The sequence below is a fragment of the Plecotus auritus genome (genome assembly GCF_963455305.1).
Source record: "Plecotus auritus genome assembly, chromosome: 11".
In the NCBI taxonomy this organism is placed as follows: domain Eukaryota; kingdom Metazoa; phylum Chordata; class Mammalia; order Chiroptera; family Vespertilionidae; genus Plecotus; species Plecotus auritus.
Window position 1 is genome coordinate 1759263 of NC_137777.1, and position 23892 is coordinate 1783154.

Sequence of the window (23892 nt, forward strand, 5' to 3'; positions counted from 1 at the left end):
AGGTACACAGCATCTCAGGGCACAACGCTTTCAGTTCATCTGTGAGGCTGCCAGTTCAGGCCAGGTGCACCTTTAGGGTATATGGTGTGTGTGCGCGCGCCTCCTACGGAAGCACAAGCTCAGAGAACACTCCTGAGTGTGGGGGTGAGAGTGCTGTACCCTGTATTGTGAAGGTGAGAGCTGGAAAGGCTGTGTGAGCTTGGGCTGTAAGAGCAGATCACAGAGCCCACCGACACCTGGTGCTCGGGGAAATGAAATCACCGCGCTGGTGTCAGTGGTGATGACAAGGCTCTTTCTGAAGACCCCAAAGGGACCTGGGGACGTTAGGGTCCAGAAAAGTGAACAGTAGCCGTTGCAAAAATTGGTTATTGGAATTTGAAAGTGTTAGCTGTTACTACCCAGATACCCAAATACAAAGCATATCTTTTTGACATTTTATAGATGTCTTATGGAGACATGGATTTAAAAATGTCAATATGTGAACAGCATCTTATACAAGTTCTTTTATCTTTTTTGAGTCTTCATTTATCCTAAAAGGTGGACTCTGAACTTAAAGCTCTAGGTTTGGGTAATGACTCGAAGTTACTTATACTTCCTTGCTGTGTGTGTTTTTTTAAGTGGTTTTGTGTTTGCTTCCAAAATTCCTCTCGGAGGTGGAGTTAAACGCATCCTTAAGTCATCATAACTGTGTTTCCTTCTCGCTGCTGTCCTGCTGGGGCTCGGTAGTCCCTAGACAGTGGCCTCAGTTCCCCGGTACACATCTGAACATGGCCCCACCTGAACTGGAGGGTCTGTTTTGGTTCTTGCTCCTTCGCTTTCCAGTCATAAAAGTAAATTTAAAATCAGTAGGAATTTAATGTAAAATTGAAGTTGTTTCCACTAAAAATTATGTCCTAATTGTTTCTCATCTAAGGATGATTCTTTATTTAAATTCTTTATTGTTTAAAGTATTACATAAGCCTCCTTTTCCCCCCATTGACCACTCCCTGCCCCCCCCCCGTCTGTGTCCATTGGTTGTGCTCATATGCATGCAGACAAGACCTTTGGTTGATCTCTTACCCCCTCACCCCCCACCTTTCCTCATAGTTGGACAGTCTGTTCAATGCTTCTGTGACTCTGGTTCTGTTTTTGTTCATCAGTTTTATGTTCATTATAGTCCACAAATGAGTGCGATCATGTGATAGTTATTTTTCTCTGACTGGCTTATTTCGCTTAGCATAATGCTCTCCAGTTCCATCCATGCTGTTGCAAATGGTAAGAATTCCTTCTTTTTTACAGCGATGTAGTATTCCATTGTGGAGATGTACAACAGTTTTCTAATCCACTCATCTGCTGATGGCCACTTAGGCTGTTTCCAAATCTTAGCTATGGTGAATTGTGCTGCTATGAACATAGGGGTGCATATATCCTTTCTGATTGGTGTTTCTAGTTTCTTGGGATATATTCCTAGAAGTGGGATCACTGGGTCAAATGGCAGTTCCATTTTTAATTTTTTGAGGAAACGCCATACTGTTCTCCACAGTGGCTGCACCAGTCTGCATTCCCACCAGCAGTGCACGAGGGTTCCTTTTTCTCCGCATCCTCGCAGCACTTGTCGTTTGTTGATTTGTTGATGGTAGCCATTCTGACAGGTGTGAGATGGTACCTCGTTGTTGTTTTGATTTGCATCTCTCAGATGATGAATGACTTTGAGCATGTTTTCATATGTGTCCCGGCCTTCTGTGTGTCCTCTTTCGAAAAGGGTCTCTTTAGGTCCGTTGCCCATTTTTTGATTGGATCGTTTATCTCCCTTTTGTTCAGTTGTGTGAGTTCCCTGTGAATGGTGGGGATCAAACCCTCATCGGATGTGACGTCGGCAGACGTGTTCTCCGTGCAGCGGGCTCTCCCGCTTTGTTGCTGGCTTCTCACCGCGCAGGAGCTTGCCGTCTCGGTGTGGTCCCGTTGTGCATTTCCTCTCGGAGGGCGATTCTTAGCCGAGCTGGTTTCAGCCACACACGGGTGTTCCAAGCCGTGCAAGTGTGTCTGTCTTATAGGTACACCGCCACGGTTTGGTTCTGTGTGACGTCAACAAATTCCTAGTGAGATCAACCAGCTGACTGCCACGCGTCCAAAACGGAAACCATCTCCACACACCACCATATTCTGAATTTAATTTAAAAAATCAGTTTGCAGTGAATATTATAAAAATAATATTCTTGAATATTTTTAGTTGAAAATTCTCACAGAAAATGATTTTAAAATCAGTCAGGCTGCCACTTAGGGAAAACATTTTTATTTATTTTTATTTTTTTTACATAGAAGCACGTGGCATGTGGGGAAGGTCCCCCGCTGCGTCTACAGAGGCTTATGGCATACAGGGGGGTAAACTTGCGTTTGATAAAACACGGTCCTTTGTCCCTGTGAGGGTCAGACCCGCGCGTGGAACAGTCTGTGACGTGCCCTGGCGTGTGCAGCCACACGGTCCACAGCGTGGACCCAGGACCGGCCCCTTTCTCCGGCCTCCAGGGCCACCGGGCCCCCCTCCGGGTGCCTCCGTGCGCTGTGTGTGTCCCCTCGCTGCTCACCTGCAGAGAGACCTCTGACCAGGCGAAGCGTGCATCTCAGCTGTGGCCTGTATTTCCCTGTTACAACCTGCCCCGTCCTCAGACCCACAGTGAAACCCTCACTCCCCAGCAGCCTCTGCAGCTCCTTCCCTGCCTGTCCGCCTGTCACCATTCATGCCCCCTCTGGTTTCCAGCTGTCCTTCCTTCCCTTCACTGAATTCTGGCTCCGGGTCATCATCCTGGGCGCCGTCAGGGAGGAGAGGAGCAGACTCACATCTCCCTTCCTCTCTCGGCAGTGGGGGTCGGCGTCGAGGTGGTCCTGCCCCGCAGTGTGCAGAGGGACCGGGAGGTGTGCGGGGGGCGCGGGGAAGAGGCAGGAGAAGCACAGACTCCGCGTCACTCACAAACCACATGCCCTGCAGCCTGCGGGGAGGAGCGGAGTCCTGGGCTCCGGCCCGTTCTTGGCCGAGAGCAGTGAAACAACAGCTGGTCTCACCGTTCTCCTACCCCACGTCTGCCTTGTCTTTTATGGTGACCCAGACAGCCAGGTGTCACTTCCAGTCTACTGAGCGTTCGTCATTGTCCGCCACGATGTGGACAGCCTGCCCCGCCTCAGCCCCTCCCGCGCCAGAGGACTTGTATGTTGCATTCGTGTTTGCTCGTAACCGCACAAAGTAAGGTTAGATAGTTTGTGTCTTAACGCGTTCAGCGCCCAGCAGTCACCGGTGACTGACACTGTACTTTCCGTCCGGAAGACAGAACGGCTGGGGGCCTAACGTGTGAGCTAATCTTCCTAAGGAAAAAGTACTTGATATTCAAGTCCATGCGGTGCTTTCACTCTCTCCGGAAACCTGGTTAGTTGGCCGGTTGGTTTTAGCAGGTGGTTAACTCAGCTGGTCTCAGGTGGCAGACTCTCCCCGCGGGGGGGCAGCGTCCCATTCAATTCCGTTCTCTCAGCCTTAGCTGCTTCTTGGAACCTGCCTTCGTGTGGGTGACTCGGGTCAGCGAGAGATTTGGGGCAGAATTCATACTCAGAATTTGAGGAACCCTCTGCCTGGCTCTCTTCGAACTGGGATTTCCCCCTCACTTCCCGCCTCCCGTGGTGACTCAAGCTCTGGTTCTTCGTACCGGCAGGATTGGGCCTGCTTCTGGCTGACGGCCTTGGAAATGTGGGCCCGCCCTGGGCCGTGGCCTGCCTCTATGTCAGCTTCCCAGACTCAGCGCCGGGGTGGCTCTCCTCCCCCAGCCACTTCCTGTGTCCATGGCCCCTGCCTGCAGAGGTGGTCACATCGGAGTGCTCGAACTTGGCAGATACAAAGAGGTCACCATCTTAAAGGGAGATTTCAGTAGAAATCACTCTTTTAATAATTTTGAGACGGGTAACACAATTAAAAGTACATTATTTCCGACAGTCTTAGATACCTAATAAGCAAAGAGAGACAGTGGTTTTAGTGTATCCGTGAAACGAGACGGCCAGTCTGCCCGGCCTGTTTGTGAGGGAAGAGGCGCAGAGGCCGAGGCTGCCCCACTGGCCGGGCATTTACCCCCAGGTCAGCCCATGACTAACATGCCCTCCCGCTCACGCTGTCTCCACCTTGCTCTCCGCACAGACACCGGCTGCTGCGGCTGTGTTAGAAGGTCAGCTCATTCCTCTGCGGGGAGGCAGTGCTGGGTAATCAGGAGAGATCATGTTTCAAAACTGATATTCCTATGAACTTGCCAAAGCAACCATTTCCCTCTTGGCTTTTCCCTTCCCATTTCTTGCTGCTGTTTCTCTGGACATTTTCCAGATTAGCCTGAGGAGCTGTGCATCCAGCCTGACTCCTGTGTCCACAGCAAATGGTGTGATGTCACCACAAAAGATGTCGAGGTGACCAAAATCCAGTCTTCTACAAAAAAACTCGTTCAAGCGAATTGCATTTGAAAGAAGAGCTGTTGTGGGGTTTAGTTCCAAAGCAGAGTAGTGTTCTGGGGGAAAACGGGACCGAGTGGGACAGATAAAAGCATGTGCCCCAGTAGCCTGCAGGCAGCAAGAGAGAGCAGAGGAGCTCCCGCTCGCTAGGAGTGTGACTTCCTCCCACGCTTGTCTCCGTCCGAGCTCCGAGCGATGGAGCGGGCGGACCGAGTCCTCCTTTGTGAATGAGGAGACAGGTTGCAGCGCCAGGCCGGGGGAGGTCACAGCCTCAGCAAGAGGCAGCGCCGCACGCACGGCCCTGTGTCCTGGCCCGCCTGACAGCTCCCCGCCGCTGTGAGCCCTCAGAGCTGGGCATCTGGGTCCGTGTCAGTCCTGGAAACGAGGAGCCTCTTAGACCGCTCTCTCGCTCTCCATGAAATGCCTTCGAAGTGAAGTCATGTTTTGTTGCTCCAGAACGGAAATTAATAAGCCCTCCCCGTGCCAGCTCACCGAGGCCCCCAGACCAGGCCTCACAGGGAAGGAGTGCGCTGCCTCAGAGGTGGAGCCTGCCTCAGGGCGCCCTCTGAGCCCCGGGCGGCCCTGTCCCTGCCTCGGGGTCTCTGATGGCTTCTGTCAAAGCCGGGAGTGAAAGTAAGACTGACTGGGATAAGTACTCCCTCTCCTCACGTCCTCTTCCTCGCTGGGACCTGGGGGTACGCAGACACAGTGCCGGGTGTTCTGATGGTTAAGGGAGTTTGGGCTTTTATTGTTTCATCTGCTGGCAAGTTTGAGACGGAGAGCCACGTCCCGGGAAAGGAGTGAGGGCTCCGTGCCAGGTCCCCGTAGGCCGCCCCGCGCTCCCAGTAGAACGTCTTGCTACTAAAAATACTGACGTTTGGGAAAATATGTTTAAATCTGACCTCCTGACATGCACATTCTAGCTCTTGCTCTGGTTCTTCGGCAGCAGCTGCTCAGAGTTCAGAAATGTCTCCGCGTGCCCCCGAGTCCACCGGTGGAATCGTCTTCCACTGTGAAAACAGGCGTTTTATGAGTTACTTGTACTCCTGACCACTCGGAGCAGCAAAGGCTGGTTTCTCGGGAGCATCTCGTGTTGTTTCGGTCTGAGAACCGAGTGCTGAGGTTGAGGGAATTGGCTCCCGGTTGCACTGCGTTCTTGGGGACGAGGCTGGCCTGTTGAGGGGAGGGGCGTCGAAGTGACTGTCATGCAGCTGCCACACAGCCGATGAGAGTGACGAGCGCGGGGAGCTCACCACTAGACCCACAGGGCCGAGCAGGGCGGGGGGCGGGGTGATGGAGGGCTGACCGTGGGCTCAGACAGCGTGTTCAGGAGCCGGAGAGCAGGGGAAGCGAGGTGGCGGTGACTCCGGGGGACGGAGCTGGGGAGGGTCTGTGGCCGGGACCTCTCGTAAGCTACGTGGTTTTTGTGGGCACAGTGACTCCATTTCACCAAACAACCCGCGTGCCATGAATTTTCCCGATGGGGCCTATTTCAAAGGGAGGCCCCCTCCTTAAAGAGCATGTCGCACGTGGTCTTACCATAGTGTGCTTGGGTTTTCCTTACTTGAAAAAAGGACATTTTTTAACTTGATTTTTTTTCTTGATTTCTGTGGACTTTTCAGTTGTCTGAAACTGTAGTTTTTGGAAATTCTGATTCCGGGGGTCCGTTATTTATTTTGAGGGTCAGGTGATTGAGAGAGGGAGGCTCCTTTGGGGCCAGTGTCTCAGGCTGGACCCCTGCTCCATGACCCCCTGGCCACCCAGTGCACAGGGAGCTGGGTGCCGGGATCTGGGGTGATCCGGGCAGGTGAGGGCAGGATCGGCCTCGTGGGAGCGCAAGTCAAGCAGACAGTCCGTTTACAGAGCATCTTACCAAGGGTGTCGTCGCCGGGGCCCGCTCCCTGGCGGCCTTGAGGGTGACGCTGCGTTGCCTCGGTCATGGTGACCGAGCTGGAGCAAGAAGAAACCAGAACGCTGTTTGAGGAGGTGGGATCTTCCACGGAAACAGGAAGCAGTCCCTTTCCTTAACACCCTCCCCCGCGGTGGTAGCTGGCTGCGCGGGCACTGCTGACTGTCGCTTGCTGACGGCCGCGCTGGGAGCTGGCCGGGAGAGCAGCAGCGTGCTGCCTGTCAGGCAGGAATGTCTGTCTGAACAGCGAGCACATTCCCACGTTAGAACGGAGCGCTGCGGTGACCTCACTCCATGAGTAATTCTGGGCGCGGACTCACGGCACCCCCCAGGCGGCTGCATTCCTAGAGCTCAGCCGTGCGGGCTTGTAGGAGAGCCGATTGCCACCGCAGGGACGAGAGAGTGAGACCCGCCGCCCGCGGAGCCCCGGGCCCGAGTGCAATGGGCAGGGGCAGGGGCTGGCTTGGCGGCCTTCTGGGTAGCTTCTGCATGGCAGAGAGCAGGACCAGGCGGCCGCACAGCCGGCACAGAGGAGTGTGGGATGCGGCGAGGCCCTGAGTAGGCGAGCGGTGGTAAGTAGGGTGCTGCCGTTGTAGGCGGGGGCACGGCCCCAGGCGTCTGACCGGTGGGGTCAGCAACCTCGGGCCTTGGGTTCTGGCTGGGACAGAATTCAGAGCAAGACCCAGACCACAGAGAGCGTTTACCGGGTGAATCGCAGGGAGAAGAAGTCCCTCCCGGGAGAAATGGCTCCGCAGACCAGTTCTGGAGGAAAGGAAGGGCCCCGGGAGCTGGGGAGCGAGGAGCTGGGTGACTGCCTGGGGGGGGGGGGGGGGCAGGCAGGCTGTGCTCCCAGGAGGAGAGCACCGGGCCCTCCATCCTCAGGGCTTCAGGGGGAGGTGGGGGCAGCTCCAGGGGAAGGTCTCGGCAGAGAGGCAGCGGCTCCAGGCGAGTCCTCTCAGGGCTGCGCTCCGCTGATGGCGTGGCCGGCACCGGGACAGGGTCACGATCCAGGGCAGCTGGTCCTGACGTCAGCCCTGCTGGGTTTGCTGCTTGTCTGGGCCTGGAGCTGAAATACAGCTGCTCCAAACACAGATGTTACCTCGAGGGGGGAGAGGTCAGGGGTCCAAACCTCATGACCAGCGATTTGCTAGGGGAGGAAGGTCACCCTGGGGCTGAGGTCCCCCCAGCCATCGACTGTCCATTGCTAGGCACCTGGGCTGCCCATCCTGGTGACTTGTGCTCGGCCCATCCTCCTTGCTCTGCTCACGTCCGTCTAACTGCCTACAGCACTGCTCCCCACCTCGCAGCTGAAAGCAGCGGTATTTCCAGGAGCACTGCGGTACTGTCCCTGGTTCCGTGTTTTCCTGAGGGGTGAAGTACTGGTAGCTGAAAGCGAGTAGGGAACGGGGTGTACGGAGGTGGTGGCCAGATTGCTGAGCTGCCCCATAACATGCTGGCTCCCCGGATGCCCAGATTCCCACGAGGAGTCCGTCCTGAGGCCTGTCTGTGTGGGTGAGGTGCTGGGGTGCTCGAGGCAATTCTGCTCTGCTCCAAACACATGTAGGCACACACATCCATCCCGCCAGGGCGCGTCTTCGATCTCGCACACTTCTTCGTGTCTTCCCAGCGCCTCTGACCTAAGCTGGGCTGCAGCTGGGCTTGCAGTTTGGACTCGGCTATTTTTGAGGCGTTTTGTGAAGAGTCAGAAACCTGATCCTCGTTCCCACTCTTGATTGCCATCTGCTGTTAGCCCGGGTGCTTGGAGACAGTCGGGTGGGGCTGCTGTGTGCTGGCTGCCGCGGCCCCCTTAACCCCTGTGTTGTCTCTGCAGCACAATCCTGGAGGAGGAGAAGGCTCAGCACGAGGAGCGCGTGAGGATGGAGTCCAGGCGACAGGTCACAGTGTCCTGGGACTCCGGAGGCTCCGACGAAGCTCCACCCAAGGTAGCAGCGGCCCCCCCCAACTCGCATTCCTCCCCTGACCTCTGGCCTCTGGGGTGGGCAGCTGCCTGAGGGGAGCCATGCCTACGGGGGTTCTAAGAGTGACCCCTCACTCCAGCGGTGGTTTCCTCCGCTCCTGCTGGTGCACTCGGTGCACTTGGATTGGACTCATTTGCTGTGATTTTAAAATGCTCTTCTGGTCTCCCACCCTTCCCCCTCCCTCCCCCCGCCCCCCCCCTCCCCCAGCCACAGACTGAGCAGCCTCCCTGGGGAGGCTTTTCCTTGGTTGGCGTCAGGGACCTCGCTCGCTCACGTCACGTCACGGTTAAGGCAGGAGAGGGACTAAGCCGCTTCGCTTTGTTTCCGCAGGAGACATCCCACCCGCCTGCTCCTTTCGGTCGGGTCGGGTTGGGTTGGAGCCTCTTTCTGGCTCGCGGCTGCTGGCCGGGGTGTTGGTGAGGGAACTCACCCAGCATCCTTGGGCCTCGCCTGCCCGCTCCCCTCACACCTAGACTCTGGTGCTCGGGGGGGCCCCCCTCCCCGCCCCCCCCCCTCCGTCGTGGCCTGCTGAGCTGTGCTGGGGGTGCCCCTTTGGCTCTGCCAGGCTGTATTTTCACGCACTGGCGCAGTCGCCATCAATCCAGTCCAGACCATCCTCTGAAAGTAAATGGACAGGAGGCTTTTCTGCAATTAACAACCTGCGATTGGCTATCTCATTGGCTAAAAGTATATTAAGAAATGTTGACATTCTTTACTCCATTTCTTTTTGAAAATGTTTCGAAACCTGTGAGCCCGAAGTGCTGTGCACCTGTCCCCGGCTTTCACCGTCTGCCGGGAGCTGCTCCCTCCCCGGGCCGTGCTTTCCGCTGTGCGCGGCGAGCGCTGTCCCCGTTTGACGGCGTGCTGGGGACGGGCACAGGTCCCCAGACTTTCCGAGGGGGTTCCACAGGGCACCCTCCTCCACAAGGGAGACCCAAAGCCAGGCGGGAGGCCGGCGCCTGTCCCATGGAAGTCACTGCAGTGGCTTCGCCTTGGGGCCAGGACATTCCCCCGCCTCCTAGTTTAACAATAGAAAATCCCTCCTTGCCCCCCAGAACAGCTGTGCGCCCCACTTCCCAGCCTCTCAGGCCCCCAAGTTGTCTACGGTGTGCCTGTCTTACCTCGGGACAGCTGCCAGAGGCCAGGGCCGGGGCGGGCGGTCTCCCAGCTCACAGCGGGCTCTCCGCCGGGCAGGCTCCCTCCTGTGCCATCCTCGCTGTGTCCCCTGTGGCCAGGCGTTCAGAGCACTGTCTTCAGCCCCACAGATGGGTGCCAAGTAATGCACCCCACACCCCCAAACTCACAGAGTTCCAGGCTCTCCCACCTGGACAGTTCCCTGTGTCTCACCCTGTGGGGTGTGGAACTGTGTGCACTTGGCCGAGTTCTGGAAGCTGTGCCGCTAGGTTCGTAGGTGCAGGAGGAGGCAGGGCTTTTTTTCTTCCGTTGCAGAGTAGAGACCAGCTCTGCTTCCATTTTTAAACATCCCGCTGTTTTTGGAGGTGCTTCAGCGTGCCTATTTTAGGTTCTTTTCCATAACCAGAGGTGGTTCTGCCTTTAAAACAGGCAGCAGCCAACGGTCGCCCACTGCCCCATTTTATTCATTGACGTTCGAATGGAACAAACTGCAGCTCCTTTTGCAGTGTCCGTGGCTGGTTTCACTGCCACAGACAGAGCTGAGCAGTCCAGTTACTGTGTGGCCCCAAAGACCAGCGTATTTACTCTCCGGCCCTGCCAGAGGAAGCGTGGCAAACCCTGGACAAGGTTGTCAGGGCCAGAGAATCACCGGCAGCGGTTTCCATGCGGCGCTGAGGGCTGGGCTGCGCCGGAAGCCCGGGTTCCTGGGGAGGAGAGCTGGCAGGTGTGCGTGCGGTTTAAGTCGTGCGTTTGGTAGACATTTTCTAGAAAAAGAAGGAAGCAAGGCTGTCTCGCCAAGGAAAACAACTGGTAACATTTGTTGCCAGGGATAAATTTCGCATTTTCAACCAAAAATTTGAATTTGGAAAAACATCTCCATCACCTTGATAGCTTTGCGATTCTCAGCCTCTCTGCTGAGCGCAGGTGGGCTCACGGTGAGCCGCGTTTTCGGGTGGTACTTGGACATGTGGTCCTGGAAGGCCGCGTGCTCGGCTCTCCGTGGTTCCCAGTGATGAACGGGAGAGGTGCGAGGTGCGCTCACAGCCCAGAGACGGCAGAGGCTCTGACGCAACAGCTGGCGGCACAGTTCCCGTCCCGTGTGGCGAGTCGCCCACCGTGGCCGAGTTTAGCTGTCATAACAAAAAGCGGCATCCACGTTGTTCCAGGAAGGGTGAGAATGCTTGAAGTTCAGGTGCCTCACCAGCAGAGCTCAGAGCTGGGAGCGACTTCCGCGCCACCCCCGTTTCATAGGTGAGGAAGTCGAGGCCAGTCTGCCGCTCACTGTCCCCGGCCACCCACCAGGAAGTGGCCGGGCAGGACGGGTGTCCAGCATCACTTTCCCTCGAGGCCGAGTGGTGTGAGCATCTGCTCACGTCTGCGCTCATTGGCCGTCGCACGGCTTCCGGGTCCACTCAAGTCCTCTGCCCACTGTTCAACTGGAACATGTGTCATTTTATAACTGGGCATGACTCTTACCAAACAGACGACTTGCAAATATTGTCTTCCATTCTGTGGGTCGTCTCTCACTTTTCTAATGCTTTCTAATGATGCCGTTTGCAATACAAAAGCTTTTAATTTCGATGAAATCCAGTTTATTTATTTTTTCGTTTTGTTGCTTGAGCTTTTGGTGTCAGCCAAAAAAGAAGCTATTCCCTAGCCCACAGATTTGTCCTGTGTGTTCTCCTGGGAGTTTCACAGCTTTAGCTCTTCCATTTAGATCACGACCCCTTTTGAGTTCATTTTGTGGATGTTGTGAGGAAGGGGACCAGCTTCATTTGCTCGCATGTGGATACCTGTTGTTCTAGCATCGTTTATTGAAAAGACTGTTTCTAACCCCACTGAGATGTCTTGGTACCTTTTAGCGTTCTTTCCAAGTGAACTCGTGTGGAGAAATACCTTCTTGTGTTATTTTCAGTAAAACGAGGATTTGTGACTTACCAAAGCCACCAAACGCCCCTCATGTGACGCCCTGTCCGTTTGTTCACAGCCCAGCAGGCCTGGCTACCCCAGCCCGAGGTCCAGTGAGGGGTTCTACCCCAGCCCGCAGCGCATGGTGCAGACCAACCATCACCAGGTACGCCAGGCCTCGCCCGACAGGGTGCGTCCTCCTCTTCAGCACGGCTCGGGGTCGGGAAGGGCGCTGCGTGGCTGTGTTGTTACTTGTGTGCGTGGGAGTATTGTCAGGGGGCACGTGGTCCTGACATTCGTGTGGGGCTGGGAGCGCTCACTGCTCCGAAAGCAGCTGGGCGAGTGTCCCCTGGCCCCGTGCCCGGTCTGCTCCCTTCCTCCTGCCCCCGTACAGCACAGGACCCAGCGGGCACACGCTCTGCAGAGCCCACTCAGTTGGGCAGTTCTCCTGGGAGCCAAGAATGAGGCTCAAAAGTGCCTTAAAGGCCAGAGGAGCCCTGGCTGGTGTGCCCAGTGGTTAGAGCATCGGCCCATGCACCGAAGGGTCGTGGGTTCAATTCCCGGTCAAGGGCACATAACTGGGATGCAGGTCAATCCCTGGCCTCAGTTTGGGAGTTGTGGGAGGCAAACAACTGATATGTCTCTCTCACGTCTGTGTTTCTCCCTCCCCTCCCTTCCCATCTCTCTCCCCCTTTTTCCCTCCCACTCTCTCTAAAAATCAATGGAGAAATACCCTTGGGTGAGGATTAACAAAACAAACAAGAAGTCCAGATGAGTTGCCAGATGGACAGGTGTGGAAGGCAGGGTGGGCTTGCAGACAAGTTACCTGCACCGAGAAGTGAACCCTCGAGAGAAGGGGCCAGAGCCAAGTCAGTCATGGCTGGTTTGGGTTTCTGAGGGAAGGTGTCAGCTTTTCTAAGAGCAGGAAGTCGGGGCTCAGTGGGCACTGAGCAGGGTCGGACCCAGCATTGTTTCGAGAGAACATGGCAGCACAGAGAGGGGGCGCTCGGGTCCCGTGACGGCCGCGCCGGCCGTGGCGCTTGCAGGCTGGGCTCTGGTGCGTGTTGGCTAGTGGTGGGGTCCCCTGAGGACAGGGACTCGCCTGGACTTTCAGCGCCTGCAGCAGCGCGTACAGTAGAGGCCAGTGAGTGAAGGACAGCATCTGTGTTCTCCTGGCGGAAGGCGGAGTGGCCCTCCTGCTCTTGGCAGTGAGAGCAGCTGCGGGACTTCGCTGGCGGTGGGTCAGGCTCCTCTTGAGCCCAAAGTGCTCGTCTGGTCCTGCCACACGCGTGGGATGGAGAGAACTGCCCGAGGTCATCGAAATCTCCTTGTTGTGAGAATTCCTAAATGTCCTTGGCAGTAACACGTCCTTCCTGACCAAATATAGTAGGGTATGCAGCAGCTTATGTTTAGCAGAACTTTTACTGTTAAATATTGGCTTCAGTAAACTGTGAGCACTATCTATGGGTCCCGTTGGACAGTTTAATTCCATATTGTCAGGATGGAGATGGGTATGTCCATGCCTGGAGGCCCAGCAGACACACAGAACCTCTGTTGAAGGCTCTGTGGCTATTTGGCTGTTCTTCATCTCATTAAAAACGGGCCTGGGAACCCGGGCCATCACGAGCCGTGGGAACAAGGGCAGGGTCCTTCGGTCTTCTCCGGATTGAGGGCGGGAGCGTATGAAGAAAGCCTCTCATTTTCCTCCTGCCTGACGCTGTTCTCCACGGCCAGCTGGCTGTCTCCTGGCGGGCTCATTCAGCTTTGTTAGAACTTGAAGATTGACCCCCACCCCCACCCCCCCCGCCCCCACTGCCAGCCCTTGTTCACCAGGGCACAGCCTTTTGGGGGCTTCGTCTGTTGGGTTGGGCAGGAAGGGGTTCCATGGCAGTGCGTGGCGCAGCCTGTGGACAGCCTCCGAGGATGGCTGCTCCCAGCTGTAGTAAGTGTCAGGTTCTGACTGCGGGCGGGCGTGTTTGCGGAGCTGTCTGCTGCGGCCTCAGTGCAGACTCCCCGGGGCCACCTGCCTTCCTCGGCTGGTGACCTGCCTCCACCTTCAGAGCCGGCAGTTGGTGAGGCTCTTGATCTTCACTGGTCAGCCTCCCTCCCCGCCCCCCTGCTTCCCTCTTGCACTCTCTGAGGACCCTGGAGGTCACATCAGGTCCACCCTGTCTCAGGTTCCTCATTTATGTCCATCCGCGAAGTCCCTTTGCCCTGTAAGGTGACCGCGAACTGGGCGCGAGCAGCTGCGGCCGTCCCTGGGCCCCACAGCATTCTCTAGTCTAAGTTGCCTCCTCTCTCGTGGGCGCAGACTCTGCAGAACTCGTGTGTCCGAACCTGACCCACCGCTCGCTCTCCCGCAGGTCTCCGGCTACCCCGGCTCCCACGGGATCCCAGCCATGGCAGGCAGCATGTACCCGGGCCAGGCAGCCCTTTTGGACCAAACAGATTCTTGGAATCACAGACCCCAGGAGATGTCCATGTGGCAGCCCGGCGTGGAGGTAAGCTGGCTGCTCTCAGGCTGACAAAGCTTTGCCCTAGGGACCTTTTCCTTCTGACTCCTACGGTGTCTTGATTGGTGACCTGCTTCTCAGGTCAGGAGGCTCCTTTTCTCAGATGCTTCCGGTGCTGGGAATCTTCCTGATTAGAGAGAGGAGAGATGCCACCAGCATTGGCCCGTGCGTTCGGAAGGCAGACCCCAGATTGAGTGGACTTGGCTGGGAGCGGAGGAAGGAGCAGGCAGACGGGCCGTCAGTGCTGTCGCCTCTGTCGTGGGGTCTGCTCACTCCCGGGCCGTGTCCGCTGCCCGCTAGGACTGACGGCACATCTGTGCACGGACACTCACTCCCAGGCCGTGTCCGCTGCCCGCTAGGACTGACGGCACATCTGTGCACGGACACTCACTCCCAGGCCGTGTCCGCTGCCCGCTAGGACTGACGGCACATCTGTGCACGGACACTCACTCCCAGGCCGTGTCCGCTGCCCGCTAGGACTGACGGCACATCTGTGCACGGACGCTCACTCCCAGGCCGTGTCCGCTGCCCGCTAGGACTGACGGCTCACCTGTGCACAGACGCTCACTCCCAGGCTGTGTCCGCTGCCCGCTAGGACTGACGGCACACCTGTGCACGGACACTCACTCCCAGGCTGTGTCCGCTGCCCGCTAGGACTGACGGCTCACCTGTGCACGGACGCTCACTCCCTCCGTGAAGTGTCTCCCTGCCGGTGGCGCGGAGCGTAGTGATTGTATGCTTTCTAAAGATGCTTGGCACGCGTCAATCGCAGCCTCCAGGAAAGTCGCTCCCACAAGCGGTGTGAGCCGCCGTCTCCACCACCTGCTTCCTTGTTGGGAAGACGGGGAAGACGTAGGGCACCCCAAGTAGACCTGAGAGCAGCGTGCCGTCTCTGCCCTCAGGACCCTGCGGCGCTGGACCTGCGCGGGATCGGACAGGTGCTGCCCACACACCTGATGGAGGAGCGGCTGATCCGGCAGCAGCAGGAGATGGAGGAAGACCAGCGCTGGCTGGAGAAAGAGGAGAGGTTCCTGGTAACTGCGTTTCGGAGACGCCCTTCCACCCTGAGGCCCTGTGGGGTCTGTGGCATAGGCTCCTCTGTTCCAGAGCGGGAGAGCTGGCTTCCCACCCGCTTCCTGAAGCTGGCAGTGTGGGTGTTGGCTTTCCTGGAGTCGCTTTTCGGTATCGGTTTCTGAGGGGAGCAGTGGCCTTGTCGGCTCAGGGGGTGAGCATTTCTGTGGCTTCTGTGTTACCACCGAATTGACGGAAACAGCTCCCCGAGGTGTCAGCGCGCACGGACAGCCCGCGTGTCTGCTCCGTGATAACCTGCTGCCCGCCCCTTACAGCGCCTGTGGCTGAGAGACTGGTGTCTCGTTCCCGGTGACCTTGTCGCTGTGTATGTCTGTGTGTACATGTGCCGCTGGTGGTTAGGAATTCGTCCTGCGTTTTCCGGTATCTGTCACATGAAATCTTGGGGGCCGGTTCCCTTGGATTTTCCGAATGCACGGCTGTCGCTCTTCGTCTCACTCGGTGTTTCTTAGACACGTGCCACTTCTCTCCTGGGCGTCTCTGCCAACGTTAGTATGAAGTAGCTCCTTGCTGGCTTTCCTGCTCTCATTTTTAAAGGTAGTGCCTCTAATAGTTTTCTCCATCAAGTATAACTTGGTATATTTGTGCCTGTATGTTTTAAATATATGGAGGTGGTGGTGGTGTTTTTAAGAAAACTTTAGCCCTAGCTGGTGTGGCTCAGTGGATAGAGCATTGGCCTGCGGACTGAAGGGTCCCAGGTTCGATTCCATTCAAGGGCACCTGCCTGAGTTGCAGGCTCCATCCCCAGTAGGGGGCGTGCAGGAGGCAGCCAATCAGCAATTCCCTCTCATCCTTGGTGTTTCTCTCCCTCTCCCTTCCTCTCTGAAATCAATAAGAATATGTATTTTAAAAAAAAAGAAAAAGAAAAAAAAACTTTAAAAGGTTTAACCTGAGTTACCTGGAGCGTTTTGCTTGGGCTTATGCTAGTCCTGCATCCCAGAGATAAATCCCTCTTCAGTCATAGGGGATCCCTCTTTGCAGGCCTGGTTTATTTTGTTGGTGGTGTTCCGTTGGGATTTAGAATTGATGCTCATCAGTAAGAAGAATTTGTTTCTTGTCATCGCTTATTGGCCTCAGGATCAGCACAGTGCTGGTTCCTAAGGTGAGCTGAGTGATTGCCACCCTACGGATTTGGGTCTGTTAGGTCCATGTCGTGGGTGGTGGGGCTGAGAGCAGTAGGCAGTCAAGACGGGACTAAGAGCGAGGAGACGGGACCAGTAAGCCTTCCTTCCGCCTGGGCATTTTAATTGGGGTCTCTGCAGCATTGTCCCCGCCACAGCCACAGTGCTGTTCCTGAAATGCAAGTGTGATCCTGAGTCCCTGGTGTCAAATCTGCTGGAGCTACCCCAGGGTGACCCGCCCAGCCTCCTCCTGGCCCCTCCTTTCTTCCTGTCCTCCTGGGTCAGCCTCCGACGGTGACAGAGCGCACTGAGCACAGAGGGGAGGGACAGCCCCAGGTCACTGGGGAGAAACATTCCAGGGAGAAGGCCCGCCAAGCGCGAGGACCCAAGGCGAGCTGGGAAGGAGCCAAGTACGGCTGAGGGTCGGAAAGACAGCCATAGAGGCCAGAGCGCAGGAATGAGGGGACAGACCACACAGGGCCTCGGGCCGTGCAGGCGCGGAGGGAGGGTGGCCAGGGCCTGGCGGTGGTGGGAAAACAGAGCGGTTTGGCACTCAGAGGTCTTCCCATCCTGACTCTCCTTTCAGCCAGCATTACGAGAAAGAACTTAGACTTTGGAGAATTAAAAATCCTTGTTACGGGACCCTGCATTGTTTTCTGTCTTCATGCTTTAATTTCTTAGCCTGTGACGTGCTTCACGCCCGCCATACAGTGCGGGTAATGCTTTCCTCATGGGGGGTGAGGGTGACATGGAAGAGTGGAGGGAGGAGCACCCCATTAACTTTCAAAGGGCTTTTTTCGCCCTTCCTCGGTTTGAGCTCCATCGCTGCCATGAGCTGCATTGATGAGAACCTAGACTCCTAGGTCATGTGTCACAGAGTTCCTCCTATGACACAGCGTTCCTGCAGACAGTCCCAGAATACCTCCTCCGCTCCTGACCCCAGGCTGAGGAAGAGATGGAGGAAGAGGTTGGCCACTCTCAAAAGGTTTCTGCAGAGGAGCCTGAGGGGCTCGCTGCTCAGGAGCTGCAGAGCCTTTGATTGGAGTTATTGGCTGTCCTAAGGAAACCTTCACTCTCTCGTTAGCAGGTAGCTAACAGCCCCTGGAGTGTGCTTGCCCTATGTCCCCAGGACGCGGAGCCTGCGAGTCGTCAATGCCGCCTTTTAGGCCGCGGAGCTTTCCAAGGCAGGCTTGTCCTGTTGTCAGCGCAGCGGGCCAGCCTCTGGTGCAGCCGTGGGCAAACTACGGCCCGCGGGCAGGATCCGGCTGTTCTCTCCTGTTCTCTTGCTCTCCCCTCCGCTCCTTTACTTTGAATTTATATTAGTTCACACAAACACTCCATCCATGCTTTTGTTCCGGCCCCCGGTCCAGTTTAAGGACCCATGGTGGCCCTCGAGTCAAAAAGTTTGGTGTCTCCCAAGCTGCTGTGCACCCGCTGCCCTGGCTAAGTAAAATAAAACCCAGTTACTAGAAAAGGGAAATTTTCAAAAAGATATACATCATACAAGCCAAACTTTTGCATTATGAACTTCAACAGACCTAACACTCTTTCAGATTGCTCTAGAAATTTCTAAAGATTCTCGTCTTCTGTTCTGCCTCCTCCTGGCCTGGTAACAGATCATTTCCGCCCCGCTTTGGTCCTCAGACTGCTTGGGGAGCAGTGCTGCCCCCCAGTGACATAAACTATGCAGCCTGGACAAAGAGTCAGGTTTCTACTTGGAAAATGAACTCTTAAAGTTGCTTTCTCAGTCATAGTTCCCAGATTTTTTCGAATAGATCCCGTTTTCAGGACTCACGTCATTGCATGGTCATCTACATACATAAAAGGCTAATATGCTAAGTGTCCCTCCACCGTCCGACCGGTCACTATGACGCGCACTGACCACCAGAGAGCAGACGCTCAACACAGGAGCTGCTGTGATGCGCACTGGCCATTGACAAACAGCACCACCGACCTGGCGCTGACAAAGCAACACTCGGCTTCCCCCAAGTGGGACACAGGCCCCGCCACCACCCCAGAGTGACACCCCACCAAATTGCAGCCAACACTGCTGAGACCCCATTCACAAAATGTGGCCCATAGCCCAGCCCCGCCCAGAAACGGTCGCTGTGGGCGCTGGGTAGTGACGTCACGTAGCAATGCCCGGCTTCCTCTCCCTAGCGACTAGCCACCTAGGAGTTTCTTCAGCCCAGGAACACAACTCGCTTTATTGCCAGGTGCAAACATTTTACACTTAAATGTCTGTGAAGCATTTTCCTATGCCTCATCTCATTTGATCCTCACAGAAGTCCTGGAGTAGGTAGATAGGAGACTTGGTGGAATCCTGTTTTCTTTTCATTAGCCAGAAAACAGAGATTTAGAAAGCTTAGAAACTTGACCGGACTGAAAAGAAGTAAGAAATGGTGGACCTTGAAAATGACTTCAGGTTTTCTCACTGCACAGATTATAGTCAAACACGACTACAGTTAAATATTTTACCCTTTGTTCTCCGTGTGATCTACAATAATAATCTGCTTCATGTTGATATTTACTGCTGTGTTGCTGACAATTACCTGAAAGAGAAGTTGGGGTGCTTCACTGGGCTGGGAAAAGTTTAGCTACATCAGAAAGCAGGTCTAACTAAGCAAGTTTATTCTATATCTATAAAAGGCTAACTTGACTCGCATATGCGCAGTACATAAAAAGCTCTCGCTGGCACCAGTCACACGTGTGTATTTCCATCTGTCATTGTCGATCATGAATTTTGTTGACACTTCTATTATAGAGAAAGGGTAAATAGCGATAGTAAAATATTTCTTCTAATTAATCTCCTTTCAGTGTGCACGAATTTGTGCACCGAGCCACTAGGTATTAATAACCGCTCCTGCCTTTTCTTGAGGACTGTGGTGTGCCAGGACCCCCAGATCTGTGTGTCCGTTAGCACACGTTCTTGCAGTGGCAGCCTCTTGCCCACGGTCACACAGCTGGGACGCACGGCACCTATGCGTGGTGGCATGCCCACTCCCTTCTCCCATCCCTGCTCAGCTTGTGTCCTTCCGAGCCAGCAGAATGCAGAACTGGGAGAGAGCACAGTCCCAGGCTGTTCCCAGCACTCTTCCCGGTTGGGCGTGACTTACACACAGAGTACCTTTTGTTCCTTATTTTTGCCGCTGTGCGCACAGGAGCTTTCTGATGTGATACTGGGCTCAAGACAGCGGTCTAATTTTAAGTGAGAACGCCTGCCTCCACAAAGCCTGCTTTGTGTGCTCAGACAGGAAGTACATATTTGAGCTGTTTTTCCTCTCAGAGCCGACCCGGGACAGCCCGTCCGCAGACCGCTCTGCTGCTCGCTCTGGCTCTGCTGCTCGCTCTGGCTGTGGCTCTGGCTCTGGGCCAGGCCGCATGCCCCTGTGCTTCTTCCTGACATCAGGTGCCAGGTTTGAAGGCGAAGCAGTCTAGTTCCAAGTGGCGGGGCTTTGAAGTGAAAGTCTGAATGTGAAGTGTTTAGAGGGACAGTGATGGGGGATTCAAGACGGAGATGGGCCTGTGGGTGCCGTGTCCCCGGGACCTCAGAAGTGCCTCGGCTCTCACTGCCGCCGAGCAGAGGGAGTGTGGCGCCCGCTCGCAGGAGCCTGTTGGTAGCAGCGCCTATGCGGTGCCAGGAACTGGAGGTAACCCACCTGCCCCTTGACCACGAAATAGGCAAGATTCACACAGCAGGTGCCGTGCGGCCACCACGGGGCAGCCCGGGGCCGTCTCGCAGGCGGGCACCACCAGGTGCAGACACGCGGGCGCACATTGAGTCCATACGTGAAGCTCAGCCACTCGTCCCTGTGGCCGGGCGAAGGCAGGTGTCCGCTGGGCAGGGGGCGGGAGCCTGCTGGGTTGTCCTGATCTGGGTGGCGTGTTAGGCAGGGACACGCATAAATGAAAACGCGTTGAGCTTTACACTGAACGTTTGTACACTTTGTCGTAAACGTTGTACCTAAGTAAACAGAAGGTGCTGCACAACGGGGGCAGTGACCAGATAGCCCCCAATGGTACGTCTGTACCTGTCAGTGTGAGATGTCAGCTGTAGCCGCCTCCTTTATCGGAGCCGCTCCTGTCCTCCGGTCTGGAGTGTCCTGGGGGAGGGGGGGGACGGGAGACTCGCCTCACCCGGGAGCAGGGAAGAGCCATCTCTTCCCTCTGCGGCCGCTGCTTAAGGCGGGCGGGCTCCGTCAGGCGCTGTCGGCCTGCGGGGAGCCCGGTCACGGCCACTCACACAGCGGACACACGGTGAAGACCCTTCCCTTCCAACTGAAATCCCGACTCGGGGAAAGTATACCTTAGGGAACTATTGTGTATAAGGAAACAAAAACATGTCACTTCATGTGACTTACATGGGAAGAAAATAGGTAATTCTTGTAAGTACATGAAATACAGCTCCTTATTCTGTCAGCAAACAGTGAACTCAGGTTGCTCTCATTGCAGTAAAAAAGCAAATAAAATACCTCCACAGGTAGACGGTGCTCCCTGGTGCCTGTGAACTGACTGAGCCGCCGCGACTCCTGCCTTTCCGAGCGCGGCTTCCTCACCTGCAGGGCCTGTGTGCCTGCGGGTGGGTTAACGACTCCGGGAGCGTATTTACTGAGCACCTGGCACACGTGGGCTCCGTCTCACGGGTGAGAGTGGGTTTGGGGCGTCGTGCAGGTGGCTCTTCCCCACTTGTCGTCCTGAGACGCAGCGGGGAGCCGCTGCCAGGGCCTCTGACCTCATGGGCCGAGCGTCTAGTGAGAAGAAAGAGGTGTTCTCTTCCAGAAAGCGGGGGGCAACCCCAGCAGCGTAGCATTTTGTTCATGGAATTGGCTGAGTCTTGAGTGACAGCACAGGGGGACATAGTGGGAGAGACTCACACCCAGCAGGTAAACTCATCTGCCGGGAGCAGTTTGGCAACTTATACCCAGAACTTGCCAAATATTGAAAGCTCTGACTCAGTAATTCCATTCCTAGAGCTCTGTCCTGGGGAAGTAATCGGGGACTCAGCTCGGGTTGTACACAGAGGAGTCACCCACAGCCTGCTTACAGCATTGAACGTGAAAATGGCCCAGATGTTCCGCTCACGAGAGGTGTTGGCTTATTGGACACCTAAGGTGGCGGTAACTCAGTAACGGGCCAGTGCTAATTCAGTAAGGTTGGGAATTCGGTGACGTGGTTGCCCTTTTGTGCACAGGCGCCTTTAGAAGAAGAGTGAGGCCACGCCCTTCTCCGTCACCCAGCCGGTGCCTGGGCCGTGTCCTGGGCGCCGGCCCTGCCCGGTGCAGAGCTGCACAGCCGGGCTCGCAGCGGCTCGCTCTGGTCTGGCGGGGAGCGGTCGCTGCACGGCCACAGGGCTCCCTGGGAGCATGGCCCCGGAGGGGGGCGGGGTGGTGGGCAGCGTGCTGGTGGCTGGAGGCTGCCGCCCGATGGTGTGCACCCAGCCTTCATTCTAGTGTTGGGGACGTTTTGTGCTCATTTCTGTTAGCCCAGGCTTCTCTGGCTGGTCTCTGTTCTGGGTGCTTGTGGGAAACGTACCATCGGCCCCCGCAGCTCCTCCGCGGGCGCAGGAAGTGCGCCGCTCCTTTCCTTCTCGGTGGTTCCGGGGTGCAGCGGACGGCTCTCCTGCTGCCGGGGGCGGGGGCGGGGGCGGGGCCGGGCCCAGCCCTGTTTGTGAGCACGTGGGGCTTTGTGGGCCGCCCACCAGGGATTGTCGTCTCTGGTTTTTGAGAATGTTTCCAAAACTGGGGGCCAGTCTACTCCCCTTAGTCGGGGACAGCGGTGTGGGAAAAGGAAGGAACTGAAGAACCCAGACTGAAGTGTTTGGTTCTGTTTTCACTTCAGAAACCCGACGTGCGGCTCTCCCGAGGCAGCGTGGACAGGGAGGACGGCAGTCTCCAGGGCCCGGTAAGCAGGACGGGGGCTGTCGTGTCCTTGTCGTGGCGCCTCCAAACCCAGCCATCCACTCTGTGGGCGAAGTGGCCGTTGTAGCCCCGCACCCCGTGTCCCTGCTCAGTGCGGCCGTTGTAGCCCCGCACCCCGTGTCCCTGCTCAATGCGGCCGTTGTAGCCCCGCACCCCGTGTCCCTGCTCAGTGCGGCCGTTGTAGCCCCGCACCCCGTGTCCCTGCTCCGTGGGGGGCTGGGCTCTGTGCCCTGGAGAAGCAGGGACACGCACTGATGTTGATGCACACACGTTGAGTCCGCTAAGTTCTCTTACTCTCACTGCACGCTCGCAGCAGTTTCCAGTCGCAGAACGCTTGCTGCAGGTAAGGCTGTTCCTCCGGGTGCTGGCAGGGGAAGTGCCTGACATCCTCTGTAAGGAGCCAGCTTGTGGTCCATCCAAACAGATTAGAACCTGCTAGAACTCTTCCCTGGTCTTTGGGAGAGGACTTAAAATTGTTTCGTTAGGACTTCCATCAGCAGGTGTGTGGTTAAAATAAGCAAGCTCTCTCTCACGCTTAAGGAGCGCCCAGGTGGCAGACGTGTGGAGCCAGTGTCCACCCAGCGGCTCCGTTAGGCAGAAGCCATTGGCTGACAGCGGGACACAGGCCAGGAGCTGTCCCGTCTGAACTGGGACGCCAGCTGCCCTGAGGTGGGCCAGGGAGGCGTGGCGTGCTCAGTGTCAGCCCAGGAAGGCGCTGGTGCAGCCGGCCCTGCAGGCAGGGAGGCGTCCTTATTCATGAGCACGGAGTCAGGTGATCCGCCTGCCCCCTGACACGTCCCCCCCTTCCTCCTGTGCGATGACACTCTGTCCTAAATCATGGAGTGAGGCTCGGCACGGTAGAGCCCTCGTCCCGGGACCGCTGTGAGAACGTGACCAGGAGGGAGCTTGGTGAGGAAAGCAGGCTGGGCTCACAGGCAGGTGTGGGAGGACGAGTAACTGGTGAGGTAGGCCCGGCTGAGGGAGAGGCAGAAACGCTCCGTGGAACAGTGACACAGGAAGGGGCCACGTGACCTCGTAGCACTGGCTGCCCCAGGCCTGGGCGACAGGAAGGGTGGGCCGTCCTGGTGGGGAAGGTGCTTAGTCCTGTAGGCCATCCTGCCCCACACTGCGTCCTCAGCACCCGTGAAGGCAGGCACTGCTGCCACCCACACCCACACCCACACCCACACCCACACCCACAGGTGGGCGAACCGAGGCTTGTAGGAAAGGCACCCGAAGCCGCCGCTTCCGCGTCAGACGCCAGGCGGCCAGCTGGCTGGGCGGCCTCTTCATGTGCCGCGTGCGGTTTAGGCTGTGGCTGCTTCCTCCCTGGGGCTGATGCACACGGGGCCGTGTCCTCCGCTGCAGGTGGCTCCGCGGTCTGCCGCGGCTGCAGCTCTCCGCCTTCGGGCTGAGCTGTGCTGAGGTTGCCGGCGCAGCCCTTTGGCTGGAGAGCGGTGGGTTATCAATCGGCCTGAGCGCTAGGGAGCCCTGAGAACAGGCGGGGACATGCCCCCTCAGCTGTATTGAGGACAGCGATCTGCATTCCAGACTAGGAGCCGGGTTGGCAGCACCGTTATTTTGTGAGTTGTTCGCCTCCGTGTACAAATGGGAGACGGAAGCCGCCCACAGCTGAGTGAGTCCTCAGGGCCCCCAGCTGGAGACACGTCCCACCGAGCATGGGTCCACGGAGTCACCCCATCACGCTCTGAAGGCAGGGGCTCCCGCAGGCCTGCCCTTCCAGGCAAAGCTGTGTAACTGCCTAGCACAGAGCCTGGTGCCTACACTGCCGAACGCATCGAGAATGTCCTGAGGATAGAACATTCTAGTTGGTTGAACTTTCCTGCTACCTAGGAATCAACCAGA

The 23892-nt window shown here is 56.7% G+C and overlaps 1 protein-coding gene across 24 annotated transcripts in view; it reads left to right on the plus strand.

The window, feature by feature from the left end:
- Nucleotides 1-23892, plus strand: part of PTK2 (protein tyrosine kinase 2) — a 118666-nt gene that overhangs the window by 88465 nt on the left and 6309 nt on the right. For 23 of the 24 annotated variants that reach the window (XR_013959311.1, XR_013959312.1, XR_013959313.1 and 20 more), the window contains 5 exons: nt 8196-8307; nt 11465-11551; nt 13749-13886; nt 14801-14932; nt 21947-22009. Coding sequence is in view for 13 of the 24 variants with exons in the window: in XM_080646576.1 (XP_080502702.1) it covers nt 8196-8307; nt 11465-11551; nt 13749-13886; nt 14801-14932; nt 21947-22009 (532 nt within the window). In the remaining 11 variants the exon portion in view is untranslated. Of the gene's footprint in view, nt 1-6518; nt 6937-8195; nt 8308-11464; nt 11552-13748; nt 13887-14800; nt 14933-21946; nt 22010-23892 lie in introns of those variants that run through there. The other variant, XM_080646571.1, reaches the window with a different exon arrangement.